The sequence below is a fragment of the Phyllostomus hastatus genome, unplaced genomic scaffold (assembly GCF_019186645.2).
Source record: "Phyllostomus hastatus isolate PE091 unplaced genomic scaffold, TTU_PhHast_1.1 phas_contig_254, whole genome shotgun sequence".
In the NCBI taxonomy this organism is placed as follows: domain Eukaryota; kingdom Metazoa; phylum Chordata; class Mammalia; order Chiroptera; family Phyllostomidae; genus Phyllostomus; species Phyllostomus hastatus.
The window spans coordinates 22244622-22270458 of record NW_025333810.1 but is presented as its reverse complement, the minus strand read 5'-3'; the positions used below and the strand labels follow the sequence as shown (position 1 = coordinate 22270458).

The window sequence follows — 25837 nt, the reverse complement described above, 5'->3', positions numbered from 1 at the left end:
TAAAATTATGAATCTTGGGTCTTAACTCAAACCTTCTAAAAGAGTATGTGGGTTTTTTAAAAACAATAATCAGGAATTAAGGAACTGTTAACTTTTAGGTATAATAGTATTGTGGTTATTCTTTTAAAGACCTTATCCTCCAGAGGTATACACTAAAATATTTATAAACATTTGGGATTTACTTCAAAGTTCTTTAGTGGGGGAGGAGAATTGGGAGGGGGTAGCGATAAAGCAATATTGACTATGAGTTTATAATGGTTAAAGTAGGATGGTGAATACATGAGGATTTACTGATACATGTTTGAAATTTTCTATTCTAAAAATATCTCTAAATAGAAAAATACAAAAAATAAAATATATGACACTTGAATAGGTATAAAAACAAGGTTACTACCATTACATGGGAAAATTCCCTTTTGAGGCATTTTTGAAGCATTGTCCATAAGCTTTGGCCTCTAAGCCCACAGTGGAGCCCAAGTGGGAAAGACAGCAAGGCCTGACTTTATTGAAGCTTACGTCAAGAGATTTCAACTGGCTAAAAACCCAGAGACCTATCTGGCTAAGTGTATGATCAAAGAGAACCTACAATTTAATTCAGGTAAACAGAAAAGAGCATTGATGAGCAACTCACCACCCCTGGTGGCCCCATGCTCCCATCCAGCTTTGGAATGTGGACCTCAGAGAAGGCCATACTCAGGCCAGGTCAGCCCCCATGTCCTATAGACCTGAAGCCAGAGGTTTAGGAATAGCCTTCCACTGGGTTTGGTTGCAAGGTGGCCAGCATTAAGCTTTGCCTGGCTTGTATGGGAAGTGGGGAAAAATAAGCTGATTTTGCATCTGGACCTCAATGTTGCTGAAATGTCCAATATCTGAGACAGTAGATGTCTCAGATACATCCTGCTTGGTACAGCCCTGTGGGGACGACTGATGGTCCAGAAGGTCATTAGCTAAATCAAAATTAAACAGCATGGCTATCTCCAAATAAATGGATAAAATAATGTGTTTCAAAACAGACTGAGTAATGCAACTCTTTGTGTTGAAATCATTGTTTATCTTTTTTACAACAGAAAATGGGAAAAAAATCTCAGTAAAAGAGTATTAAGAGACATCATGAGACACATCACATCAAAAGACTAACTTTCTCAGCAGCCAGCATTCAGAGGCACAGAATTACAACACTGCAGTGCAGTCCATGCAAATTTCAGTCTCCAGAATTTCAGACAAGAAGGAAACCCTTTAGTGATGGCAAAATAATAAAAGAAATTTTAAGAAGTTACAAATACTGCATCTTCTCATTTTTAAAGAAATGCATTTTTTAAAATGCCTATAAACATCTTTATTTTTTCTAAATTGGCACTCTCATGCAAAACAGATTGTTACCATCTCATCATTTCCAGTTGGCACTCAGGACTCCAAGCACCTCAGAAGACAAGGATCTAGATGCATCAAGGACAGAGATTACTCAGTAACAAGAGGTAGGTGGCAAATGCATTTCAGGGCAAGAAGCTGACAGGACCAAGACACAGGCTCAGATCCCAGGTTCGGAAGGTTCCTGGGAACATCCACGGGTTCCATGTTGGGTGGTTCTGAAGACCAAATACATTCACTAAAATATAAGCTTCACAAGATCAAGGATTTTCCCATTTTATCCACTGATAATATCTCGAGCACCTAAAAGAGTTCCTGCACACTGCTAGAGACATGCTAGAGACATGAATAAATATGTATGGAATTAATCAAGTGAGAACACAAAGAAAAGCATTTTATATACTGTACAGTGCCATCAAATATAGAGTATTAATACTAGTTCATCTTTCAAACTAATTAGATCTTTATACAGAACTGAATGCTTTTTTAAAATACATCTTTATTCAGTGATCAATAGCAAAATATTAATTTCCTAATAGATATGTGGACAGCTGCTATAGTACAAGGAATGAAATGGGGAAACTTTACAGATGAAGGCAGAATGTTACAAAGGGGGCTACAAATAAAATAAAATAAATGAGGCTGCTTGAGTGATCCCAACTGTGGAGGGAAAGATCCAGCACCCAAGCAGACTGGGCAGAATGAGTGAGCACAAGAATACCTTCTCACACACCACTCACCACAAATATAACTAAGAACACAATATTTAATGGTTTTGTGTGGGTGCTTCCAGTGCCAAATCACAAGCTCCAGGAGAGCAAGGTCTCATCTGTCTCATTAACCACTGTATTCCCAGTGCCAGGCATATAGTAGGTGTTCAATAAATACTTATTAAATTGATGAGTAAGGGTGAAGGAGGGAGACAGAGTATGTATCCTGACAGGCAAGATACAAACCTCAGAAAAATTAGGTTCAAGCTGCCAACACTGGACAAAATTTTGGCTTGACCACCAGTCTTGCTCAGGAGATGGATATGAACATCCAACTGAAGGAGAAAAACCTCAATGTGAACCAAAACTCAGGATATCTTTTCCCCAAAAAACGGTAAGAAAAACTGTTAGCACCACCTACGTAAGAGATGGGAGAGGCTGTGATCTCTAGGAACTCAAAATGAACCAGGCCTTGCCCTTTTTCCTTTTGAACAAATGAAAGCAAATGGGTCAAAGTGTCTTTCTACAACCCATAACCTCGCAGTGAGTAAAGATGAATTACATCTTCCAGGGAGGTCTCCCTCTACTTGGTGGTCTTGCAAGGTCCCACCTTGTCCAGCATGTTCCGTTAGCAAAAGAGATGCATTTCCACAGGGCACCCTTACTGCACAGGAATCTCCTGGCGATGCTGAGTTTTCTGGTGCCGGTTGAGAATGGACCTCTGGTTGAAGCTCCTCCCACAGGCAGGGCAGTGGTAGGGCTTCTCCCCAGTGTGGATCCTCTGGTGTCTGACCAGCCGCTCCCCTTTACTGAACCGTTTCCCGCACACCTGGCACCCGTATGGCTTCTCCCCCGTGTGGGCTCGCCGGTGCACAGCCAGGTTAGCATTCCTGCTAAAACTCTTGCCACACTCACAGGTGTAGGGCTTTTCCCCAGTGTGAGTTCTCCGATGCACCTGGAGATGCTGTCTCCGGCTGAAGCTTTTCCAACAGTCCCCACACTTATAGGGCTTCTCCCCTGTGTGACTCCGCTGGTGGACCTCCAGGTGGTGTCTCTGACTGAAGGTTTTCCAGCACTCGCTGCACACATAGGGTCTCTTTCCCAGGTGGGTTCTCTGGTGCTTCATGAGGTATTCTCTCAGAGTAAACCCTTTCCCACACTCAACACAGCCATAGGATTTTTCTTCTTCATGGGTTCGCTGGTGTCTGACAAGATTTGAGCTCCGACTGAAGCCTTTACCACACTCGGGGCACTGAAAAGGCTTCCAGAAGGAGCTGTGAGTCTTGAGGTCAGTGGGCATGGGTAGGATGCCATGCTGGGGAGGAGGCGGCCCTGGCATGTTTCCCACAGAGTTACCAGGCTCCTGCTCACAGGTTCTTCCAAGCTCAGGGCTCTGGAGAGCAGCTCCCCCAAACCTCTCTGATGTCCCCTGGGCAAGCACCCCTTTGAGTTCTGCCTGCTGGATTTTGGCCTCCTTTTCCTTGCTCCCAGTACCTACAGGACAGACAAAGGAGACACAGACTGATTCTGTAACATCTAGGAAGTAAATTTATGTTAGAACTAATTCCTTCTTTTTACCTTCAACCAACAACCCCAATACATTTTACTTTCTTTGACCCTAAAGCCAAACTTTCCTTTACTTCTTTCCATCTCTGTCATGGACTGAATGTCTGTGCCCCGTCTCCAAATTCATAGGTTGAAGCTCCAAGCCCCAATGGGATGCTATCAGAAGGTGGGGAGAAACCCGAACTCGCTCTCTGGACAAACACAAAGAGGTCATGTGGCCATGATCCCTCATGACGGGATTGGTGCTCTTATGAAAAAGAGACACAGATCTGTCTCTCCCCACTGCCCACCCCTCTCTCTGCCATATCAGGTCAAGTCAAGAAGGTGTTGTCTACAAACCAGGAAGAAGGCCCACATCAGACACAGAATCTGCTGGCACCTTGGACTTCCCAGCCTCCAGAACGATGAGAAATAAATGTCTATTGTTTAAATCACCCAATCTTTAGTAATCTATTGTAGAAGCCCAAGCTAAGACAAATTCTATGCCTTTTTAGAGAATAGTCTACCAAATTTTAATGTTTTCCCACTTAACTTTCTAATTCAGACTCTTTCATTTCCTTCAAAATCTAACTCAATGACTTCTTAGAAACACACCTTGATTATTCTCTTACTACAGATCTCTTCAGTACAAACATATTTAATTAGCACTTTATTTATTCTGTACTTATTTATCTATGACCTTTTTGTAACTGATACTTAACATCCATCCATTTTGCCTTCCTCAGTGACCATAAACCTATTCCAGCAATAGTGAGCTCTTGCAGTTTTCCATCTCGTACATTCGCCTGCTCAGGCCACTGTCCCTACTCACACTGCTCCTTACACCCAGCCTCGTTTTACTAATCTGGGTCTCCTGAGAGCCCAGCAAGGTGCCTGACTCACAAAAGGTGCTTAATGACTGCTGGATGAACAAATGAACCTAGTTTGTCACTGACATTCTTATATCAGACCACCTCTACTACAGCATCTTTATGAAGACCAAAATGCCTGTGAATGCTACTGAAATGCCTTGCCCCTTCTAGAAGTCCTCCTCTGATCTCTCTTATACTCTCTCTAAATTAACAGAACAATTGTTTATAGGAGGACAAGAGGAAAGGGAAGAGAAAAGGTAATAGGAAGCAAGGAAGGCAAGAGAGAAATGGCAAGTGGTACTTAAACTGAAAAAAGAATCCTTTCAGGCAAGATCATTAAAAGATAAAAAGAGACATTGCATGCTTCCTGATTTGATTAAAATATGAAGGACACAGCTATCAACCCTGAGGTATTCTTGTTTCATGAACTTTCCGTGAAAGTGAAAGTATACAAAAAATAAATGGAGAATTCAAAGAATTTTCACAATGAACACACCCCTATAAATAGTATCCAGTTTAAGAAACATTACCAGTACCCAGAAATTCCTCTCCTATCACCTCCAGCGACTATATCCTGCCCTCAGAGTAATATACTATCCAGACTTTTATCACCATAAAGCACATTTGCCTGTTCTTGAACTTTATATAATTGATCCACATTGTTTCTGGCTTCTGCTCAATATTACTATTCTTGTGAGATTCACACATATTGTGGTGAGTAGCTGTAGTTACACTACATTCTTTTTCACTGGTGTAACTATTACAATGTAAGAATATATTCCGACCTATTTAGTATTTTCACTGATGTTCACTTGGGTAGTTTCCAGTTTTGAGGTGTTATGAATAGTAAAATTAAATCTAAATGCAATGTGTAGATCTTACCTGGACCCTAAGGAAAGGCAAATAAGTATTATATACTATGGAACGGAGGCCTGAAAATGTTTGTTTTCTCAGGCCTTATCCTACACAGCCATCAATGCCAGAGCTGCAACTACTGGGGAATGAATGTCAGGAAGGCCTGAAGGTTGAAGCAGCTAGCAGATGGTGTGTCTGAGAAGTAGACCTTCACCTCACCTAGCCTCAACATAAGCGCTTAGGGAAGTACTAGGGTTGTTCTGAAGCAATGAGTGGCTAACAGGACAAACATACAGCCAGAGTCTCTAGAAGAGTCAGAAAAGGCCAGGATAGTGTAAACCCCCTAGGAACAAGAGGGCAGAATCCTTCCCCACATAGTGGCATCACTGGCAGAGGTACATCACTGATGGGGATTAAGACACTGGAATGGCCCTGGCTGGCATGGCTCAGTGGATTGAGCGTGGGTTGCAAACCAGGCATCGCAGGTTCGATTCCCAGTCAGGGCACATGCCTGGGTTACAGGCCATGGCCCCCAGCAACTGCACATTGATGTTTCTATCTCTCTCTCTCCCCCCTTCCCTTCCCTCTCTAAAAATAAATAAAATCCTTAAAAAAAAAAAAGAAGACACTGGAATGATGGGACCTCTATTTGGGACATGCTGCATGAGACCCTGCACTGTACAGTTACCTCTGAGGGTTTCTATATCCTCTGCCATCAGGTAATTTCACATCTCTCTCTCATGGTGTGACAACCTTGACCCAGGTCTCCCGAGCCCCTTCCTCTAGTGCTCCTTACACTGCTCCATAATAAGCATTATCATTATTTTTTAATATCATGAGTTGCTTTTATTTTGTCAACTTTTTTTCTCTACAAATATCATAGGATTTTTTAAATCATTTAAACCATTTTAAGTGTACAGCTCAGTAGTTTTAAGTACGTTCACACTGTTATACAACTAATCTCTAGAATTCTATTCATCTTGCAAAACTGAAATTTTGTCTCCATTAAGCAACTCCCCATTATCCCTTGCCCCAAGTCCCAGGTAACCATGAATCTACCTTCTGTTTCTACAAATTTGACTATTCTATTATAGATAACACATATAAGTGTGATCATACAATATTTGTCCTTTTGTGCCTGGCTTGTATCACTGAGCATAATGTCCATAGTCAGCATTATTATAGGCACTTGGGGTCTTCATCTGACTGTTAAAATCATGGAGGCAGGCACCTTTATTTTTAACTTTTCATAGTGACTACTATGTGGACTGTTGGCCACATAGCAAATGCCAAATAAATTTTTGGGGGTGAATGAATGCTCACTGACTCATAAAGAAATCACTTAATAATACTTATACAACTAATGAAAATATCTAACACTACCATGCTTGCCAAATGTTCAGATTTATTATCTCATTAAATCCTCACAGTGCCAAGAGACAGTGTTATATGAATATCCCCATTTTACAACTAAGAAAACTGAGACCTGAAAAGGTCAAGGGAGAAGCCCAAGGACACAGTAAGTGGTGAAGCCAGCATGGGTTCTCTCAGGTCCTGAAGGAAGTACAATAATGCTCTTACTCAGCCCTCAACATATATCAAGATGAAAAAAGGCCAGGTGAGGTTAGGACGTATTAGTGGTCAGTACACAACTTACAAAGAAGTTATTAAAGGGGTGGGGGGGAGAGAGAATTAGAGAAAACAAAGGACAGGGCCAACCTCATTTCTTTTCCTGTCTCCACTGTGTTCCCCATTCAGCCCACAGAGACTTTCCACATTATTCTTCACTCTGGAAATCCCCCAGCCCCCGCAGTGACCCCTGCTAGCTTTCCCAGTAGGGCCTTCACCCTGGTAACCCTTCCCGCCTCTTTTACTGCTCATGTTTCCTGCACACAAGCTCATTACATGTGCATGATGGCCAAGTCCTCCCAGCTCTCATCTCAGGTAAAACCTAGCCATCATGTGAGACAGGCCAAACCAGGCTCTGCTTGCTCCATGACACAGGCCCACAATGACCCTTCATGTCTCTAAAACCCTGCTGTGCATTCTCATGCCCTCCTCTAGACGTCTACTCTATATGCTCCAAAGGTTTCATGTAGATCAGTCTTCCCCAACACAAAGCTAATCTGGGGCCTACATGCAGAGGGCATTCAATAAACACGTGCACGATGAATGAGATCAGAGGTTCCATCTTTTGCTGCTTTTCTCTTGCTCTCAAGCCCTCAGTACCCTTCAATCATGTACACAGATCAGGTGCTCAGGAATCCTAATGACCAACCTGTCCCATCACAGCCAGAATAACTACCTCATGTTTTCTTGCCTCTTGCCTTGTTGTCTGACACAGCAATGTGCCTAGCCAGTTCTCACACCCTTGGCCCATGCTCTTTGATCCCATTTATTCATCTGCCATGAAATCCCCTTCCTTTGACAGCAGCACCAGTTTCTGAAATCTGGGACAAAGTTGTAGCTTCCAAAATGCCTGCTTCTTACCTGCAAATGGTCTTACCTGGAGGTGAGACTCCACAGGCCTGTGGTTCCACATATTCCCCAAAGCAGTCTATCTGGGCTGGGGTCACATGCCTCCACTCCTCTTCTGGGAAGGCTAGAGTCATATCTTTAAATGGTCCCAACCCCTGGAAAAACAGGAGACTGCTATGGATAAAGAAATAATCCTGAGAACAGTAGGAACTGACTTCCAGCCAAGATGGAGGCATAGGTGGACGCACCGTACCTCCACGCACAACCAAGATTAGAACAACAATTTAGAGGCAGAATAACACCCAGAACTGATAGAGAATTTATCTGAATGGAAGTCGGACAGCCAAGAAGTTGAAGTAGACCCATTCATCCAGACCAGTAGGAAGGACGGAGACAAGAAGCCAGGTGCGGGTTGAGGTGCGCGGAGAACAGGGAGAACTGGGCGCATAAGGCAACCAGGAGCACGTAAGGCATCTGGGGCACGCAAGATCGCAGTGGATGGACCCTGAGTACCAAGCAGCAGCTGGCGGACCCAGTGAGGCAGCGATTGTGGACCAGGGCAGAGCGAGCAACCCAGGATCCCAGAGAGATCCTGGGATCCCAGGAGAATGGAGTTACCACCATTGTCCCCCCCCACCCCCACGTACAACGTCACAATCTAGCGACTAGGGTGTCCAGCCCTGGTGAACACCTAAGGCTCCACCCGTCACCATAACAGGAGCGACCAGACCAAAAAAAAAAAAAAAAATAGAGAGACATGTCTCAAACAGAAGAACAGATCAATGCCCCAGGACTCATCTTTTTGAGCAACCAAGAGATAGCCAATCTATCAGATGCACAGTTCAAACCACTGGTGATCAGGAAGCTCACAGAATTGGTTGATTTTGGGTGCAAATTAGATGAAAAACTACAGGTTACCATAAAAGAGATGAAGGAAGATACATGGAGAACCAATAGTGATAGTAAGGAAACTGGAACTCAAAACAATAAAATGGACCAGAAGGAAGAAAAAGACAACCAAACAGGAAAGAATGGAAAAATAAGAATTCAAAAAAACAAGGAGAAGCTTAGGAACCTCCAGGACATCTTTAAACATTCCAACATCCGAATTATAGGGGTACCAGAAGGGGAAGAGGAAAAGCAACAGATTGAACACGTATTTGAACAAATAATAAAGGAGAACTTCCCATTCTGGCGAAGGAAATAGACTTCCAGGAAGTCCAGGAAGCTCAGAGAGTCCCAAAGAAGTTGGACCCAAGACGAAACACACCAAGGCACATTATAATTACGTTAGCCAGGGTAAAAATGAAGGAGAGAATCCTAGAAGCAGCAAGAGATAAGGGGACAGTCACCTACAAAGGAGTTCCCATCAGACTGTCAGCTGATTTCTCAAAAGAGACGTTACAGGCAAGAAGGGGCTGGAAAGTATTCCAAGTCATGAAAGACAAGGACCTATATCCCAGATTACTCTATCCAGCAAAGCTTTCATGGAGAATCGAAGGGCAGATAAAGTGCTTCTCAGATAAGGTCAAGGTAAAGGAGTTCATCATCACCAAGCCCTTATTTTATGAAATGTTAAAGGGACTTATCTAAGAAAAGAAGATAAAGAAAAAACATGTATAGTAAAAGGACAGCAAACTCACAATTATTAACAACTACACCTAAAGCAAAACCAAAAGAAACTAGGCAAACAACTAGAACAGGAACAGAACCACAGAAATGGAGATCACATGGAGGGTCAGCAACAGGGGGGTGGGAGGAGGAGAGAGGGGGAAAAGGTACAGAGAATAAGTAGCATAGATGGTACATTAAAAATAGACAGGGGGAGGGTAAGAATAGTATGGGAAATGTAGAAGCCAAAGAACTTATAAGTATGACACATGGACATGAACTAAAGGGGGGGATATGGGTGGGAGAGGGTATACAGGGTGGAGGGGAGTGAAGGGGGGGAAATGGGACAACTGTAATAGCATAATCAATAAAATATATTTTAAAAAATAAAAAATAAAAAAAGAACAGTAGGAACTGTCATTTATTGCTGATAGGAATGCAAAATGGTACAGCCACTTTAGAACATAGTGTGGCAGTTTCTTACAAAATTAAACATATGCTTACCATTAAAAAATTAAGGAAGTTGGGTGATAGTTTCAAACAAAAATATAATCTACCATAGACTTGAGTAAGTCATTACACAGACAAAATGAAAATCAAATAAATCTATGTTAATACACAAAAGAAAAGAAAAGAAAAGAAAAGAAAAGAAAAGAAAAGAAAAGAAAAGAAAAGAAAAGAAATAATCCCAAAGTAGGAGCAATCTAAAAGCAGAGTGACCGGAGGGGACAACACTGTAGAGAACAAAGCAAGAAGATGGAAGGAACCAGGGTCCCTAGCTGGCCTTAAGAGCAGAAGCGCCTGCCTCTCGACAAAGAGTAATGGACTGGTTTGAGCCACTTTATTTTTCAGTCTCTGCTGTAGATGCTTAGCCTGCACCTAATAAATACAGCATCCAATTTCCACTTTCTAATCACCTCTACTTAATCCTTAAGCTTGACTGAGCCTGAAAGCTGCTATTTACCCCTTATCTCAAATTAATTTTCTATCAGAGATAAGTCAACATTTGGGCAAGCCTGTCTTAATGCCATGTTAAAATAAATGCACTGTCATTCGCAACACCATAAAGAACTATTATGACAGATGAGGAGGGTCTGATCAAATTAAAACACACTGCTGTTCTGCATTTTCTCCAAACCCCATCCATAGAAAACAAAAACAAGGAATGTTGCCAGCATCAAACCTTGTTCAGTACTAGCTTTAACTAGATCAGACTTGACTCACTTCTTTTCTTCTGCCATGAACTTTCTACAATGAAATGTTCACTTTGAGACTCATCCCTTTTGGAAAGGTGCCACACTGGAAATCCCTCACCACCCTGGTAATCTCATGGAAGACACTTACAGTGTGGCAAGAATGCCCATCTTTGCTCTAGTTATCCCAGACTTGTAGCAGGCTAAGAAGTGCAAGCAAGGCCAGAACTCTTTGTGTGGCCAGTGTAGGGACCAGACAGACCACTCTGCTCAGCACTCCTGAGAGCCCCCAACCCCGAGTCAGCTACACTCCTGCTAACACGGGGGAAGGGGAGGTCCAGAGGAAGAGCAGCAGCAGAAGTATCCATAAAGGCCAGCCACAAAGGGTTGCTGATCTCCTGGCCAAAAGCCACAGCCTAGATCAGGTCAACGGGGTTTCTATCAACAATGTCCTCCTCCCCACTATTAAAATAGTAATCCTGGGCCAATAAAAAAAACTCAGACTAATACAAACAAGTGAATTGAGCCTTATGTCCGGACTCTAAGGCATAGACTCAATTCAAATGAACTGAGGATAGTGAAATGGAGAGAACAAATCCCATCAGAACAAGAAAGGGAGAATAATTCAACTTTGTGGATGGACCTCTGTTGTACATAGAAATCTTGGGGAAAGTGAACCTCATTCAAAGCAATGTCATGAGCACCAAAAGGGCAGAGGCACAGCTCACCTGGGACCCAGCCGTAAGGAAACCAACTGCCATTTCTTGGTCTCTGGTGTTCACTGGGGGGAAGCCAGGACCAGCCTGAAGAATCGGCAGACCTGAGCAGGGGGAAAAAAGCATGAGCAGAATCAGTGCTATCTTACAGTTAGCTTATTCAAAGGTGTCCAATGTCTGACACAGAAACCCAGGAACCAAAAGAAAACTCCAGACAGACAGGCATTTGTGTGTATCCTACCCTGTTCTCAGCTGGGAATATGGTCTCAACCCAATACACCTGTCTCTTCAGAGCTATGAATGATCCCTACTCTGGAAATAATTCCCTTTGAGATTCAGTAACAGAATAAAGGAACACATTACTTTTAGGGATATGGTTGATCTGCCTACTTAAAAATACCTCTACATGTCAGCTAAATATTTCCTGATGGTTTCAAGAAGTAATGTGAGGGAAAGGAGACAAATGACAAGAGAACATGATCTCAGATATACCCTGAAAAAATTAAAGAGTCAAGGTATAGAAAACAATTTCACTTCATTGGTTTCCTATTAAAGTCAAGGAGGCAGCCAGAAAAACTCAGAATTATGACACAGAACCCCTCCAAAAACCAGAATTATCTCTGGAGGGTGGGCCCCTTGAAATGCAGGCTACCCCAGCTACGTGTGAGTGTTCTAGGAACCCATCTCTATCAGAGTACCAGCTGGCATTGTTGTGAGAAGCTGCATTCGGCTTCAGTGAACTTTTTTGAAGATTTTCAATGTTTCAATGTGTTTGTCCATTTCATGATGGGTGATTTATGAGCTCACCTGCCCACACCACTGTGTATTCAATAGTTTTTGAGCAAAAGTGGTATGACCCCCATGACCCACCCTCCCTATTCACTCGACCTTGCCCCAAGCAACTTCGTTTCCCTGGATGAAAAAAGTTGTTAAACGTAACATTTTGCTGATGTGAAAGAGGTGAAACAAAAAATGGCAGAAGCACTAAAAGGCAACAAAATCGACAAGTTCAAAAACTGTTCTGAGCCATGGAAAAAAGGCTTAATAGGTGTATTGCATCAAGTGAAGAGTACTGTGAAGGTGACTAAAGTTTAAACATGTAAGAATAAATAACTTTTTATAAATAAATTCTGGGGATTCCCCCTCCTTCTAACCGCCCCCACCCCCACCTCACACACACACACCTTGCAGGTAACTTAGTTTATCAACTGTTACGTTTGTAAGGGAAAGAGGGAGGGAGAGGACACAAAGCACCATTTCCTGTGACCTTACTTCCTGTTTGCATCTTACCCTGCTCCTGGAAGGCCTGTGTCCCAGCACCAGGGTCCTGATTGAGGTGCTCATCAGTGCCTTGTTCTAGGCCTTGAACTCCTTCCCCACGGGGCATCCCCCACTCAGGCTTGACTTCCACTGGCCCCAGGTGGACACCAGGTTCCCAAGTGCTTCCGCAAAGTGCTGTCTCCTCCTGCTCTCCCTGCACGTGGCATGGAACCTAAGAATAGGCCCAAAAACCTATTTCAAATGAGGCCTGGTTATGAAGGGAGTGAACTAAAACCTAAAAAGAGAGCCAAGAAGAACCATTCCAGCTGCAGGGGAGAGGAAGGACGAGCTGGCTCAGCTCTTCACCAGGACATCAGTAAGAAGGTGAAGAGGAAGCTAAACTACCCTGCTCAGGCTCTGAGCAATGTTTATGTGTCCATACCATTTTACAAGGATCCCTCCTGTCTGCCTCAAATACAGATCAAAGTCCACCATGAATAACACCACAAACAGCCTAAATATGGTCTCACTACTAGAAAAAAAACCTCCCCAGTTACAGATGCTGAAAATAAAAACTACAAAGCCTAAACTCTGCCATAAATTAGCTGGTGAGAAAAAGTTGCTCTCTTCCTTCCCAGCCAACGATCATGTGACTGTATCAGAGAGGCACAGAGAATGGCCAGAGTCCCAAGGAAGCACCAGTGGTGCAGTTACTTGGCATCACCAGCATGCCGCCACAGAAGCACTATGTGGGCCATGTGAGCCGAGGTCCCAGATGTGGAAACAGCACCATTACAGACAACTCTTCTTAGTGAAAATATTCACAAAATGGACTCCCTGCACTCCCACATGCAGTTCTGTCCAAAAAGGTATGGGTCTAGGAGGAACCCTGGAATCTATCGCATCTGCCTTCTTTGAGCCTGAGACTCACATATGGGCAGGCTTCTACCCTGATGACCAAAAAAGAAGCCCTGAGAATGGCTTTTCTTGCTGAAAACTCCACTGCTCTCCAAAAAGTACCTCTGGGAGTACAGACGCAGAGATTCTGCATCTAACCAACCTCATGGTTCCTCAAACCTTTCAATTCTTTAAATCTTCCCCCACCACATCAACAAAACAAGACCTGAGACCCCCTTCTCACCCACCGCCTTGGCCTCCAGTGCTCTCTCTGTGAAGTCCTCCACCATGGCCACCAGGGCCTTGCCACTCTCTGGGCCATGCTCCCGAATCCAGGTGTAGAACTCCCGGGGCAGGATGGTCAGGAACTGCTCCAGCACCAGCAGTTCCAGGATCTGCTCCTTGGTGTGCAATTCAGGCCGTAGCCACTGGCGACAGAGCTCCTGGAGTTCCCTGAGGGCTTCCTGGGGACCAGCTGCCTCCTGGTAGCGGAACTGCCGAAACCTCAGCCGGAAAGTCTCAGGACTAGGGTCCTCCCTTCCCCTGCCCCATGGCAACTCCTTCTCCAATTTAACCACAGGAACACCCATCTGCTGCTGCTGCTGCTGCTGAGGATCTTCTGCCATCACTGGACGCTCTTTAAGCATCTTCACAGTCCCACCCAGAAGACTGAGGGTCTGTTGGGAAGACCAGACAGACAATGACCATAAGTGAGACACAGATCAGTCCATCCCAGTTGTCTCTACATCAATGAATATTCTGCTGGAGAACATATGAATTACCTTCTATGAGACATTTTCAAAAAACTAAACACACTTCCTGAAACTCATGTCAGTTCAATTCAGTATTTGCTAACCACTTAGTATGATCTGAGAGTAAATTTAAAATGTATAAAGTTTAGCTTATACCCACAAATACCTCAGGATCCCATTAAGGAGATAAAACTACAATCAAAGGGTATAAGATGGGTAATAATTAGTTCAGTCACCTGGGCCTACTCTTCCAAAACTAAAGGAAATAAACATTCAATACATACATATGCCAGACCCACAGAAAGTAGAAATATAGTAGAGAATAAGACAAACCAGGTGCTTATCCCCTGAAACTCATGTATTAATGCAGCAGAGAGAAAAGAACAAATGTAAGCAAATAAATTAAAATGATAAATGAAGGTAAGTTCTAGAAAGGAAATAAGTAGAGTTCTCTGCTAATGGGGGACAAATAACTTCAAGAACACTTTTCTGAAGAGATGACGCTTAGGCTGATACCTGAAGAATGAGAATGAGCCAGTCCCTCAAAGAGCATTCCAGGCAAAAGCTTTGAGGCTGGAAATGACTCTGCATGTTGAGTAACAAGCCAAAGTGCAGTGTGGCTTCAGCAGAGTGCACTAGGGGCAGAGCTATACAAGAAGCAGTAGCAGAAGCAGGAAGACACCGAATTATGCAGGGCCTGGGCCATAGTAAGAATTATGGGCTTTACTCTTATTTCTTGTTTTAGTAGAGAACTACATATTTTACAAAGGCCGCTTTACCTGCAGTGTGACAAGAATTACTGGGGGAAAGGAGAGAAGCAGCACTTACTGTGGCCCAAGCAGGAGATGATAGGACTTATATCAGGATGGTAGCAAAGAAGCAGACAAAGTTAAGACATATTGTGGAGATAAACCAAATAGATTTGCTGGTGGCTTGGGTGTGTGCTCAACCTAAAGACAACAGAGCAACATATATACCATTTCTAACTTGTGTAGGCTTTACCATTTACAAAGCATGTGAACACATACTCTCATTTAATACTTACAATTCTGTATGGTGAGTACTACTTCTCCTAGTTTTCAGATGAAAAAACTGAAGAGGTCAAGGTGAGATGGCTGGCCAAGGTCAACATTCCAAAATATATAATTTAGATGAGAAATATGGGAAGCCAAAAAGAGAAAGATAATTGTAGGTTCAAGTACTCCTGAGAAAGAAGAGGCTTCTAGACCGGAGAATGTGGGCAAAGTGGGTGACGTAGGCTGGGGAGACAGATCTGGAAGTCCAAAGCGAGTAAAGGGCTCAGCTTTCAAGGGAAGAGTTCACTCTAAATGGAGCAAAGAATGAACGACTGGCAGGAAGCAAATCCGGTTTCTGCTCAATATTCTATTAGGTATTTATGTATTTATCTGCTCTTCTTAAAACTACTTGACACTTTAAGTGTATTCATCTTCTCTCCTGCATCGATTGTTCTTTCATGATTTTCTAGCTGTTATATTTATCCTAGCGCAAATGTTTACCAATGTGTGTCTGCCTACCAGATTCCCTGAAGACAAGAAATGTCCTCTCTCATCTTTTATTCCTCATACCTGACAAATAGAAGGCATCCCATACCTATTCATTAAAACAGTATCCTACTGCAATAACTACGTTCACTTTTCAGAGTTCTGCTTTAGTTCAAGGTCTCGGTTTTGTAGACAAGAACCCAGCATTAAGCCGACTCTGGCCGGGCGGGATCTGCAACGCTACTACCTGAGCCAACCGTGGGCGTCCCCCACACGCCCCCCCCCCCCCCCCCCCCCCGCCCCAGCCCTGGGTCCCTGCCCGCCAGGCCTTGGCACCACGGAAGGCAGCTCCGAAGAGACCCGCCTTCCCCAGAGTCAGTGCGGCCTCCGCAGCAGCCCGAAACTCCACCATAGCCCAGCCCGGAGCCCCGACCACCGCCATTCTTATGGGCCCAACCCGGGTCTCACCCAAGTACCGCACCCGTGCCCACGCCAGCCTCCCCAGTGCCCTCTGCAGACCGGAAGTGGGCCACGGCTGCTGTCAGACAGGTGCGTGAGGAAAGGGCCCCTTCCGTTTCCTCTCTAGGACTCTCGGAGGTCGGAGCATCTCGATGGCTGCTCATCCTCTTAGGCTGTTCCAAGTGCGCAAGGGGCTCTGTCCCGAGCTAACTGCATTCCTCGAAGCTCTGGGTCGCGGGTCCCTTTGCTCCTCCATGCTTTTGCACCTGCTTTCCCTCTGTGGTATGGACTCTCCAGACATACACGGGACACAGCGCCTCCCTTTTAGGGGGTTTCAATCCAGTAGGTCAACACATATTTATTCCTTGTGCCCCGCTGCTTATTGCCATGCGTAGGGACTGAGAATGTCGGAGGAAGGAACTTAATATACGTTTACATAAGAGAGGCTCGACTGCAGTAGTTGGGGGAGGGTAATCAGGGAAGTCTTACTGGAGGAGTCGGCACCTGCGCCGGGATTTCAAAAGTGGACCAAAAAATGAGGTAAGAGTGTCCCCAGCAGGGGTAGCACCATGAGCCCACCAAGTGGGGAGGAATTAACGGCATTTCTGAAACATCAGAGCTACTGGAGCAGACGGTTAAAATAACTATTTCGGAAGATAACCTGAAGGCACTAGGAAGCCATGGAAAGGTTTAATGGTGGAAAGGAACCAATTTTAGAAAGATTCTGCGGAGAAACTACAAAAGACAGAACAGAGGAGACAGAGGTCCAAAGCCCTCAGAACAAAGGGCCTGGGGCTTTGGGGCTGCCTTTGCTTTTCCCTGACCTTATCTTGCTTTGCCCTAAACCTATGCCTTTCTCTCCCATCTGAGCAATGTCCATTCTCTTCCAAGAAAACGTATCACCAATAAATTGCTTGCATAATTCTTTACTGTGTCAGCAAGAAGAACCAGGTTTCTCTCACAACACCGTGATCAGCTTGACTGGACTGAGCATCATCTGGCAAAGCAAAAGGTTGCCAATTAGATAACGGTCAGGGCACATTCCTGGGTTGTAGCAGTCCCCTGTTGGGGTGTGCGCACAACAGGCAACTGATCTATGTTTCTCTCACACGTCAATGTTTCTCTTTCTCTTCCTCCCTCCCTTCCCCTCTCTCTAAAAATAAATGAATAAAATATTTTACCCTGGTTGGTGTGGCTCAGTGGATGAGCACCAGCCTGTAAAGTGAAGGGTTGCTTGCTCGATTCCCGGTTAGGGCACATGCCTGGGTTGCGGGCCAGGTCCCCAGCAGGGGGTGTGCGAGAGGTGACCAAAGTTTCTGTCGCACATCAATGTTTCTCTCCATCTTTTTCTCCCTCCCTTCCCCCGATGAACAAAATCTTTAAAAGTATATAAATAAATAAAATCATTTTAAAAAATTAAAAGCAGACAACTGATTGTTCATCTGGAAAAAGATAACACTGGGTCCCTACCTTATACCATGTGTCAGAGTCAAGTCCAGCTGGTCTCACAGGGTATCAGATTCTTTTGCATTATAAACTACAACAACAATCCTACATGGAAGTAGTATCAGCCTCCAAAAGGGATGAGACTGGAATATATCCAAGGCCCAAGAGAAATTTCCTGATTGAAATTTCAATCTGGGGAAAATGAACTATACCTAGCGATATAAAAAACATTCTTCAGTTTGCTATGGAGAAGAGACAGCAAAAAGGACATTCTGAGAGGCAGGGGATTGAATCAGATCACAGGTGTCCAGGTCAATTGTGGAGAGGAGAAAGGGGCTCCTCTGAATCAGAGAGAAAAGAATCAAAGGTGGGTGATGATCTAGGTCAGGGCTCAGCAACTTTTTCTATGAAGGGTCGGGTAATAACTGTTCCAGGTTTTGTGAGACATAGTCTGTTGAATAGTCTTCATTTTCACAGTCCTTCAAAGATGTAAAAACATTTTTAGCTCACAGCCAGGGCTGGATTTGACACGATGGATGTAGTTTGTTGACTCTTGAAATACATTATTTTTAAATTGTTCTAGAGGTATGTAAGTTCATTCTTGGCCTCTTTTCTCAGTGATATTATCTGCTGAGAGTGCAAAGGACAATGGTAAGCTTGGAGCTTAAATAATGGAGCAATAGTTGAAATATCTGTTGTGAGGAATGATGTAGGAAAAAATGTAGGGTGAATAGAAAGATTGTGAAACAATACTAAACACCCAAGTGAAATTCAAAACAAAACAAGTGATAGAATCAATCTACACAATTGCTTGTGCAATCTGGGGGCAGATCTTCAGGAAACGAACAGATTAATCCAATATTGGGATTTGTCACAATGACTACAAAAATGCCAAATGGAAGGAAAGGAGGGCTCTGAGGGTAGGTTGTAGGAAGTGACTGTGGAATCCAAGCTAAGCAGAGAGGAGTGTTGGAAACCAATAAGAAAGACAAAGAGAAGCTAAGGAGTCAGAGGTTAGGATGAGGCCATGATGCAGGTTTCATCAATTTTTCAAGAAATGTTATAGGCAAACTAACTGTAAAATACATATCTTTCCTGTTTTCCACAAGCAGAAATTTTGCTATATTCTGTCTGCACTTTGCTTTTTACTCAGTAAACATATCTTTCCAAATCTACACATATTGATCTACCTCATTAATATTTTGTTGCATGTATTCCCCATGACTTATGAAGCTTATTGGTGGACATTTAGGTTGTTTCCAACTTCAGGATTTGCCACATATCTGGGATGAACATTATTATATATAATTCCTTGTGTACTTTTTGTAAATAAATCTAAAGGATGAATTCCTGTACATGGAATTGCTGGGTTTAAAAGTTATGTGCATTTTGAATTTTGTCAGCTATTGTTGCCAAATTATCCTGCAGAGTTCAGATTTCCACTCCCCAAAACACTTGGGGATAATGTTCATTTCCCCACAATCTCATCAACATTGGGTGTTACTAAACTTTCCATCTTTGCCAATCTGGTAAGTGAAATGTACCCCAATTTTTATTTGTATTTTTTAATTTATATTTCTTATTTATGAGTGAAGTCGATCATTATTCCTAGCTTCGTTAGTTACTTGTAATTCTTTTGCTTGAACTGGTTATTTTTATCCTTTCCTCTGTTTCTGTTGGATTATGTATCTCTTATTGATATGAAGGGTTTTTGTACGTTAAAGGAATTAGCCCTTTTTCAAATGTTTTGAAAATACAGTGATCCCTCACCTATTGTGGAAGTTACATTCCAGAGACACCCGAGATAGGTGAAAATCCACAAAGTAGCAGTGTTATATTATTTATATATATTTTAAGGCTTTATAAACCCCTCCCACATTCCTATAAACCTTTCCCACTCTCTTATTAACCTGTCCCACACTCTTATAAACACTTCATATGCTCTTAAACACTTTCTACACTCTTAAACCTATGTAATTTTAACAACATATAAAGTTCTACATGGGTACTCATCAGTGAAGTATACTACAGCTTGAATGATGAAGATCATGAATTATGTAGCTGTGCAGTACTGATGGCGATGAAGGTGATGATGATGAGATGAATGTCCTGCACAGCCAAGAAGAACATGACAGCTCTTCTGAAGGCACCACTTCATCAGGCACTTCATCAGGTGGTGCAGTATCTTCACCCTGGGCTGTAACTTCTATTTCCACTAAAGGCGTAGGCATAACTGATCTCTTAGTCCCAGTGATGAACATAGTTCTGGGAAGTTGCTGGAGCTGCTTTTTATCCACAGAGGCAGCTTCTCCATGCAGAGAAATGCTGAGTCCAAAGCATCTCTGAAATTTGTCAAACCAGCCCTTGCTGACACTGAATGGGGTTGGTCTGGTGGGAAGAGCACTCAATGGTCCTGCTTCTGCATCGTCATCCTCATCTTCATCCTCATCACCATCATAAACGTCCGTGCTTTCCGCAAAACTATAATAAAGGTTCTTGGCCTTCATCCAGATGGTGTTGGTATCCAATGAGATATTCTTCTTCCTGCAGTCATTTACCCATAGGGCCAATGCAGACTCCATCCTCACAATGCCCTTATTGCAGGAAGTGAATGCCCTCTTTGCAGTCTTGTTAAAAGTCACTGTTGCCGTAGACCTAATATTCTTCTTGTCTTTCTTTATGTAGCGAACAGTAGACTGGTTGATCCTGTAATGGCGGCCTACGGCAGCATAGCTTTTGCCTTCCTTTAACATGTCCAGAAGTTCCACCTTTTCTTTGATGGTAAGCATATTCCTCTGGCACTTGGGTTCATTTGGGTAGCATCATAGGGCTTGAAATAAATTCAAACTTTTATGAAAATTTCACAAAAACACAATAATGCAGAGCAACACTACACACAGCGATTAGACATTGATGTGAAGTGGACAAGGAGAGATGCTGAACATAGGGGCACAGTGTAGGAGAGCAAACAGACCAATGCCACGGTCACTGAGCCAATCAGCACCCAGGATACAGAACACAGTGCTGTGGTTGGTCGCCTTCCATTCCATCAGCCAATAGTGTGCCATGTACAATCTCACATTGGCAAACTTGAGCAAGTGGTAGTGACATACTGCATTTCCATGTGTACAGTACGGTATTCATCTGCTGATGAAATACATACTGTATTTTATTTCGATTTAGTATTCTTTTAATATGTTTGAGTTAACATTTTTTATATTGCTTTAAAATTTTTAGGCAAAAATAATTAAAATCATAAATATTATATAAATACCTATATACTGCAAAATCCTGTGATATAGTGAAAACTCTGTGATACAGAATTATAGTTTTTTAAAAACCCGTGATACAGTGAAGCTGCAATAAGTGAACCTCGATATAGCAAGGGATGATTGTATTTTGCTATTTGTCTTTTGCCTTTCTTAATGAAATTCCATGCACTGCAAGATTGTTTTATGGATTCAAATTCATCTTACCTTTCTTAAAAAATATTTTGTTTTGTACCTTCTGTACTCCAAGATGATTTTTAAAATCCCCCGTATGCCCTTCCAATATACTTATGGTTTTATCTTCTTTCTTTCTGAAATGCATCTAGTCAAAGAAAAACAATAGAAATCCAGCCTCCCCTGGGCCCCTTTTTTCAAATGGCTAGCAAGCTTTCCTCAACACTACTGAAGGATCTATTTTTCCTTATTGATTTAAAAGACCAATTTTATCAACCATTATATTTCTGTGTAAAGTTGCCTTTATGTTTGGACTCATTCTATTCTGTAATCTGTCTGTATCCTGTGTCAAGACCTGACAGATTGTTTTAATTTCTGCAGTTGTATAATATCATTTATATTTGGAACAGCTTTTCTATATCACTGGTTCTTCTTTCCCATGGTTTAAAGAGATTTTTGAAGAAAATTTAAAAATACTTGCCTGAAAACTGCAAAGGAAACCAGACACATTCCAACCTCATGCTCCCGGCCTGGAGAGATCAGACTATAACCAAGGGAAATGGCATTGTCCGAAAGAAAACATTTCAGGAAAGGTAAGCATATGAAACCTTTTTTTTCTAGCAAAGAACAAGGTACTGAATGTACTGAGAGCATTGTGAGGGACTGAGAAGAAAGAAGGGGGAAGGGAAGAAGGAAAAGAGAAAGGGACAGAGGGGTAGACAGAGAGAAAAAAAAATCTTAACAAAAGAAATGAGATGAGAGTATTGGATGAAACACAGGAAGGAGAGGGGAGGAGAGAGGCTGTCGTTACCATGGAGAAGAAATAGAAGAGGCAGCAGAATTTACTTAAAACTTTCAAACACCTGTTCTGAACATCAGCAGGCCCGGGGTGTCAGGCTTGGCATTGGAGTAAATACTTCACCTCATTGGTTCTTTATTAACAATAAGGGTAGAATTATATCTGGCCTGTCTTTAACAGGACAAAGTAAAATGGCAGATGTGAAAGTTGTTTTAGCATTAATTACAGAAATAAAGGTTATAGGAGTTCAAAATGCTGATATGGACAGTTTTGGATATTTGACTTATATTACCCAACTTAGCCTTTAGGATTTAATATAAAGTCTTGAATAGGTATATTTACGTGATTCAAGAGTCAAAACCATATAAAAAGTTACACACACAGTATTGCTCATACCTCTACCCACTCCATGCATGCTATTCCATAATCTACCCCCATTTCTAAAGACTGATTAGTTTTTTTGTATGGCCTTTGAGTGTTTATTTATTTGCAAATACTAACATTCATACATTTTCCCTATCTTCTCTCCTTCTCTCACACAAAAAGGACATACACTAGATACCGTGCTTCTTACCATGTAATATGTCCTAGAAAATATTCCACATCAGTGCAGAGACCTTTCTCCTTTTTCTTAAAGCTGATGTAGACATAAGTATTTAAAATATCCCCCTACTGATGGACATTTGAGTTGCTTCTAATCACTTATTACAAATTGCTGCAGCAATTAATTACTTGTACCTATGTCACATTAAAATTTGTATACAGGCATATTGGTTGTATAAATTCTTAAATAGAGAATGTTAGAGCATCAATGCTAACAGTGTTGTAGACATTGCCAGATTCTCAATACAGGTTGTATACCATTTTGCACTTCCATCCACATGTAACAGTGCCTGTTTCCCCACAGCTTAGCCAACCAAATGTGTTGCATTCTTTTGCCTTTTGCAAATCTCATAGAAATAGCTTTTCAGTGTAGTTGTCTCCATTTTTTGAAAATTCTGCATTTCTTTTCTTTTTAACATATTATTTAATATTTTAAAGTTTGTGTTTGCTAACCCCAATCCTGGGATCACTGCATCTGCTTCTATTGGTTATTTTTTCTCTTGTTGGTCACATTTTTGCACGTCTATTAATTTTGCATTGTATGCCAGTGTTTGTGCATAATGGAAGAGGCTCCAGGCCTCCCATGATGGGGCAGTGCTTTGTTCCAGAGTATCTATTCCATTAAAAGAAAAAAAAAGCACTGCCCATCATGGAAAGGGTTGACCATTTTGTATCAATTTTCCCAAGTAAACATTACTCCTTTTAAACAGAAAGGAACTTTATTTCAGTTTTTTTTTAATTTTAGTTTTAAATATTGATTCTGTCCCTTTATTTCAGTTTTCTTCCTCAGGGACTCCAATTTTACATATGTTGGATCTTCTTTACCTATTATATCTTTCTCTTTCTCTCAAATCCTTTATTTTATTTTCTTCACTTTTACTATTCTTAATACTTTACGTCTCTTACTGTTCTGGTATCTAATTCTCCTTGGTGACAATTGTAATGTGGTCTTCATTTCTGACTCTTTCCAATTCTTTCTCTTTTTTAAAAATGTTTTTCTTAATACTCATCAGAGGACATGCATATTGGTTTGAGAGAGGAAGAGAGAGAGTGTGTGAGAGAAACATCATTGTGAGAGAGAAACACTGCTAGGTTGCCTCCTGTGTGTGCCCCAACTAGGGATCAAACCCATAAACTAGGTATGTGTCCAGACCAGGGATTGAACCCACAACTTTTTGGTGTATGGAACAACACTCCAACGAACTGAGCCACCTGACTGGGGCTCCAGTTCTTTCTTGAATTCTATCAGTTCCTATTTCATATCCTTGTTATATGGCTCTCACCTTCTGTTGTGGGAACAGTTCTTCTCTAAGTTCCTATAATTCTGAGTTGCAGGCTTTTTTTCCCTAGCTGCAACTGCTTCATTGAGTGTTTAATTTGTCTTGGAATGTTGAATTTAATTTTCCTCTGTTTTGTGACGCTTTTCAGTTGAAGTTTTTTCATGTTTAGACTTTTGCTTCTCTATCTGCGTTTTCCTATAATATCTTTATATTGATACTGGTGTTTTATTCTTTTATTCAAATGCGTTTGATTTTTCTGGACCAGCTATTTGCAGATGGATGTTGTGGAAAGGGAGTTAGGTAAGCATAACATTTCCAGTCTCAGTGCAAGGGCTTTTTCTTCCATTGCTACATTGAGGGACACTTTCTTTAATATAATAGTGCCCATGTAGCCAGGATTCCCCTGATTCTTATAACAGCTCAAAAGAACTTATACTACCATTCACTTCCTTCCTTCTATTCTTCATCTGTCATTGCTATGAAAAGATACTGTCACCTGCCTTCCAAGGTGGGCTCTCTTTTGCAAGTGGTGCTTTTTAAATCTTTCCCTTTATGGACTCCCATGCACTTTCCATGCCTTCTGTCTCCTCAATACACATGCCCCATATTTCTCCTCTATCCTATTCATAGCCATTCCCTCTCAAAGTGAGTCCTTCTCAGACATCTGAAGGTTAATATTGGCTAATAACTTTTGGAAAATGCCACCACTACAATGCTTATATATTTATGGACCCACTCCAATGTGCCCACCATACCACTCTTCCAGTTGTGGCTTCCCATATTAGTTCTGCTGGTTTAGGTTGGTTTGGGCCACAGTTATATATCTTAGTTTGTAGATTTTCTCTAATCCTAGTTTCACTGATAATAATAATTCCCATGTGGATTTTTTTAGGAGGAAAAGTGAGACAACTGGAACTAAACTGTCACCATATCCCTATGAGAAATTCCCAAGATACCTTTTGGAGAGAAATGTAAGAAACTAAAAAAATATACAATTAAAATACTTAGTGGCTGTTTTTCAGGTATGTCTTAGCTCTTCTGCTTGATGTAAGCCTCTGGAGAACAGGAACTGGCTCTGATACCTCTGTGTACCGCCACAGTGTACTGCACAAGGTCAACCTGCCCTGAACACTCCTTAACAGTCCCAACAGAGCCCACTTGACTCTACCCATGCTCGTCACATTTCCCCTCCAGAAGGACAGACAGGACTCCCTGGACTTGTTTTTGAATTTACACTACTTAAGTTCTAGGAGCTTTTTCCACTTATGTCTTCTTTAGAGAGAGACATGGGGAGGCATTGTTACTTGGTGTTGTTGACATGAAGGGGCTTGGATCACTCTTCCAGCCTCCCCATTGCCCCAGAGAATTTGTACTTCCCAGTGACCCTCATCCTAGCTGGGAGGCTGAGTGCTCCCCAGTCTTCACGCATCATCAGGAGTGCGAACGGGGCACACTGGAGGTGCAGTCAGGAGACTTTTGACTCTAGTGGAAGGATGGAATGCCAATATATTGATGGCTAACTTGCCTTATGCTTTCCACAGAGCAAAGACTCATTAGGCTCAGGCTTCCAGACCTGGGAACTCAATCTTGTAGGTGTTTTCACCTTTAACCACTTCTACCCCTTCCTCTCAATACACACTCAAGAAAAGTTTCCAGTTTGGCTGGGGTAGGGGGAGTGGTGGGGGGAAAATGCAGACAACTGTAGCCGAACAACAATAAAATAGTTTAAATAAATAAATAAACAAATAAATAAATAAATAGGTTTTCAGTACCAAGTCACACTTTTGTATAGGGATATCATCTTTTCTTTTAATATTACTAACACAACACCTTCTGTTGTGGTTACATTCTGTTCAGTTTTTGTCTTATGAAGGTTCACTTCACTTGATCATTTTTTAATATTCCTCCCTCCCCTCCTGCCCTCCAGCCAGGTTTTTGAGGAATGGATTAACAGGGAGTAGTCCTTCTTTTATTGAAAACACCTGCAAAAAAAGAGAAGGAAGGGAGGGAGGGAAAAAAGAGAAAGGGAAATCACTCAGGAAGTTCAG

The 25837-nt window shown here is 42.2% G+C and overlaps 2 protein-coding genes and 1 long non-coding RNA gene across 17 annotated transcripts in view; 1 reads left to right on the top strand and 2 right to left on the bottom strand.

The window, feature by feature from the left end:
* Window positions 1-1041: 1041 nt before the first annotated feature.
* ZSCAN25 (zinc finger and SCAN domain containing 25) lies at window positions 1042-16286 on the bottom strand. 10 transcript variants are annotated; one of them, XM_045838073.1, is made up of 8 exons: window positions 16228-16286; window positions 15303-15372; window positions 14081-14182; window positions 13754-13987; window positions 12639-12840; window positions 11361-11452; window positions 7857-7983; window positions 1042-3572 (listed from the first exon to the last, which is right to left on the bottom strand). In XM_045838073.1, the coding sequence occupies exons 3-8, from the start codon at window positions 14150-14152 to the stop codon at window positions 2740-2742; spliced, it is 1560 nt and encodes a 519-aa protein (XP_045694029.1). In that variant the 5' UTR covers window positions 14153-14182; window positions 15303-15372; window positions 16228-16286; the 3' UTR covers window positions 1042-2739. The 10 variants fall into 10 exon arrangements, with proteins under 10 accessions (XP_045694029.1, XP_045694025.1, XP_045694021.1 ...); XM_045838069.1 differs by adding an exon at window positions 15086-15207 and having other exon boundaries at window positions 13754-14182; window positions 16228-16268; XM_045838065.1 differs by having other exon boundaries at window positions 13754-14182.
* On the top strand, window positions 16188-24999 carry LOC123818128. 2 transcript variants are annotated; one of them, XR_006785577.1, is made up of 4 exons: window positions 16188-16308; window positions 20350-20445; window positions 21558-21700; window positions 24682-24999. It is a non-coding gene; the product is annotated as an uncharacterized LOC123818128 (long non-coding RNA). The 2 variants fall into 2 exon arrangements; XR_006785576.1 differs by lacking the exon at window positions 16188-16308 and adding an exon at window positions 16335-16758.
* Window positions 25000-25576: 577 nt separating this feature from the next.
* The window catches only part of TMEM225B (transmembrane protein 225B), a 38076-nt gene continuing 37815 nt past the window's right edge, over window positions 25577-25837 (bottom strand). For all 5 annotated transcript variants that reach the window (XM_045837955.1, XM_045837959.1, XM_045837958.1 and 2 more), the window contains one exon: window positions 25577-25771. The gene's annotated coding sequence lies outside the window, so the exon portion shown is untranslated. The remainder of the gene's footprint in view (window positions 25772-25837) is intronic.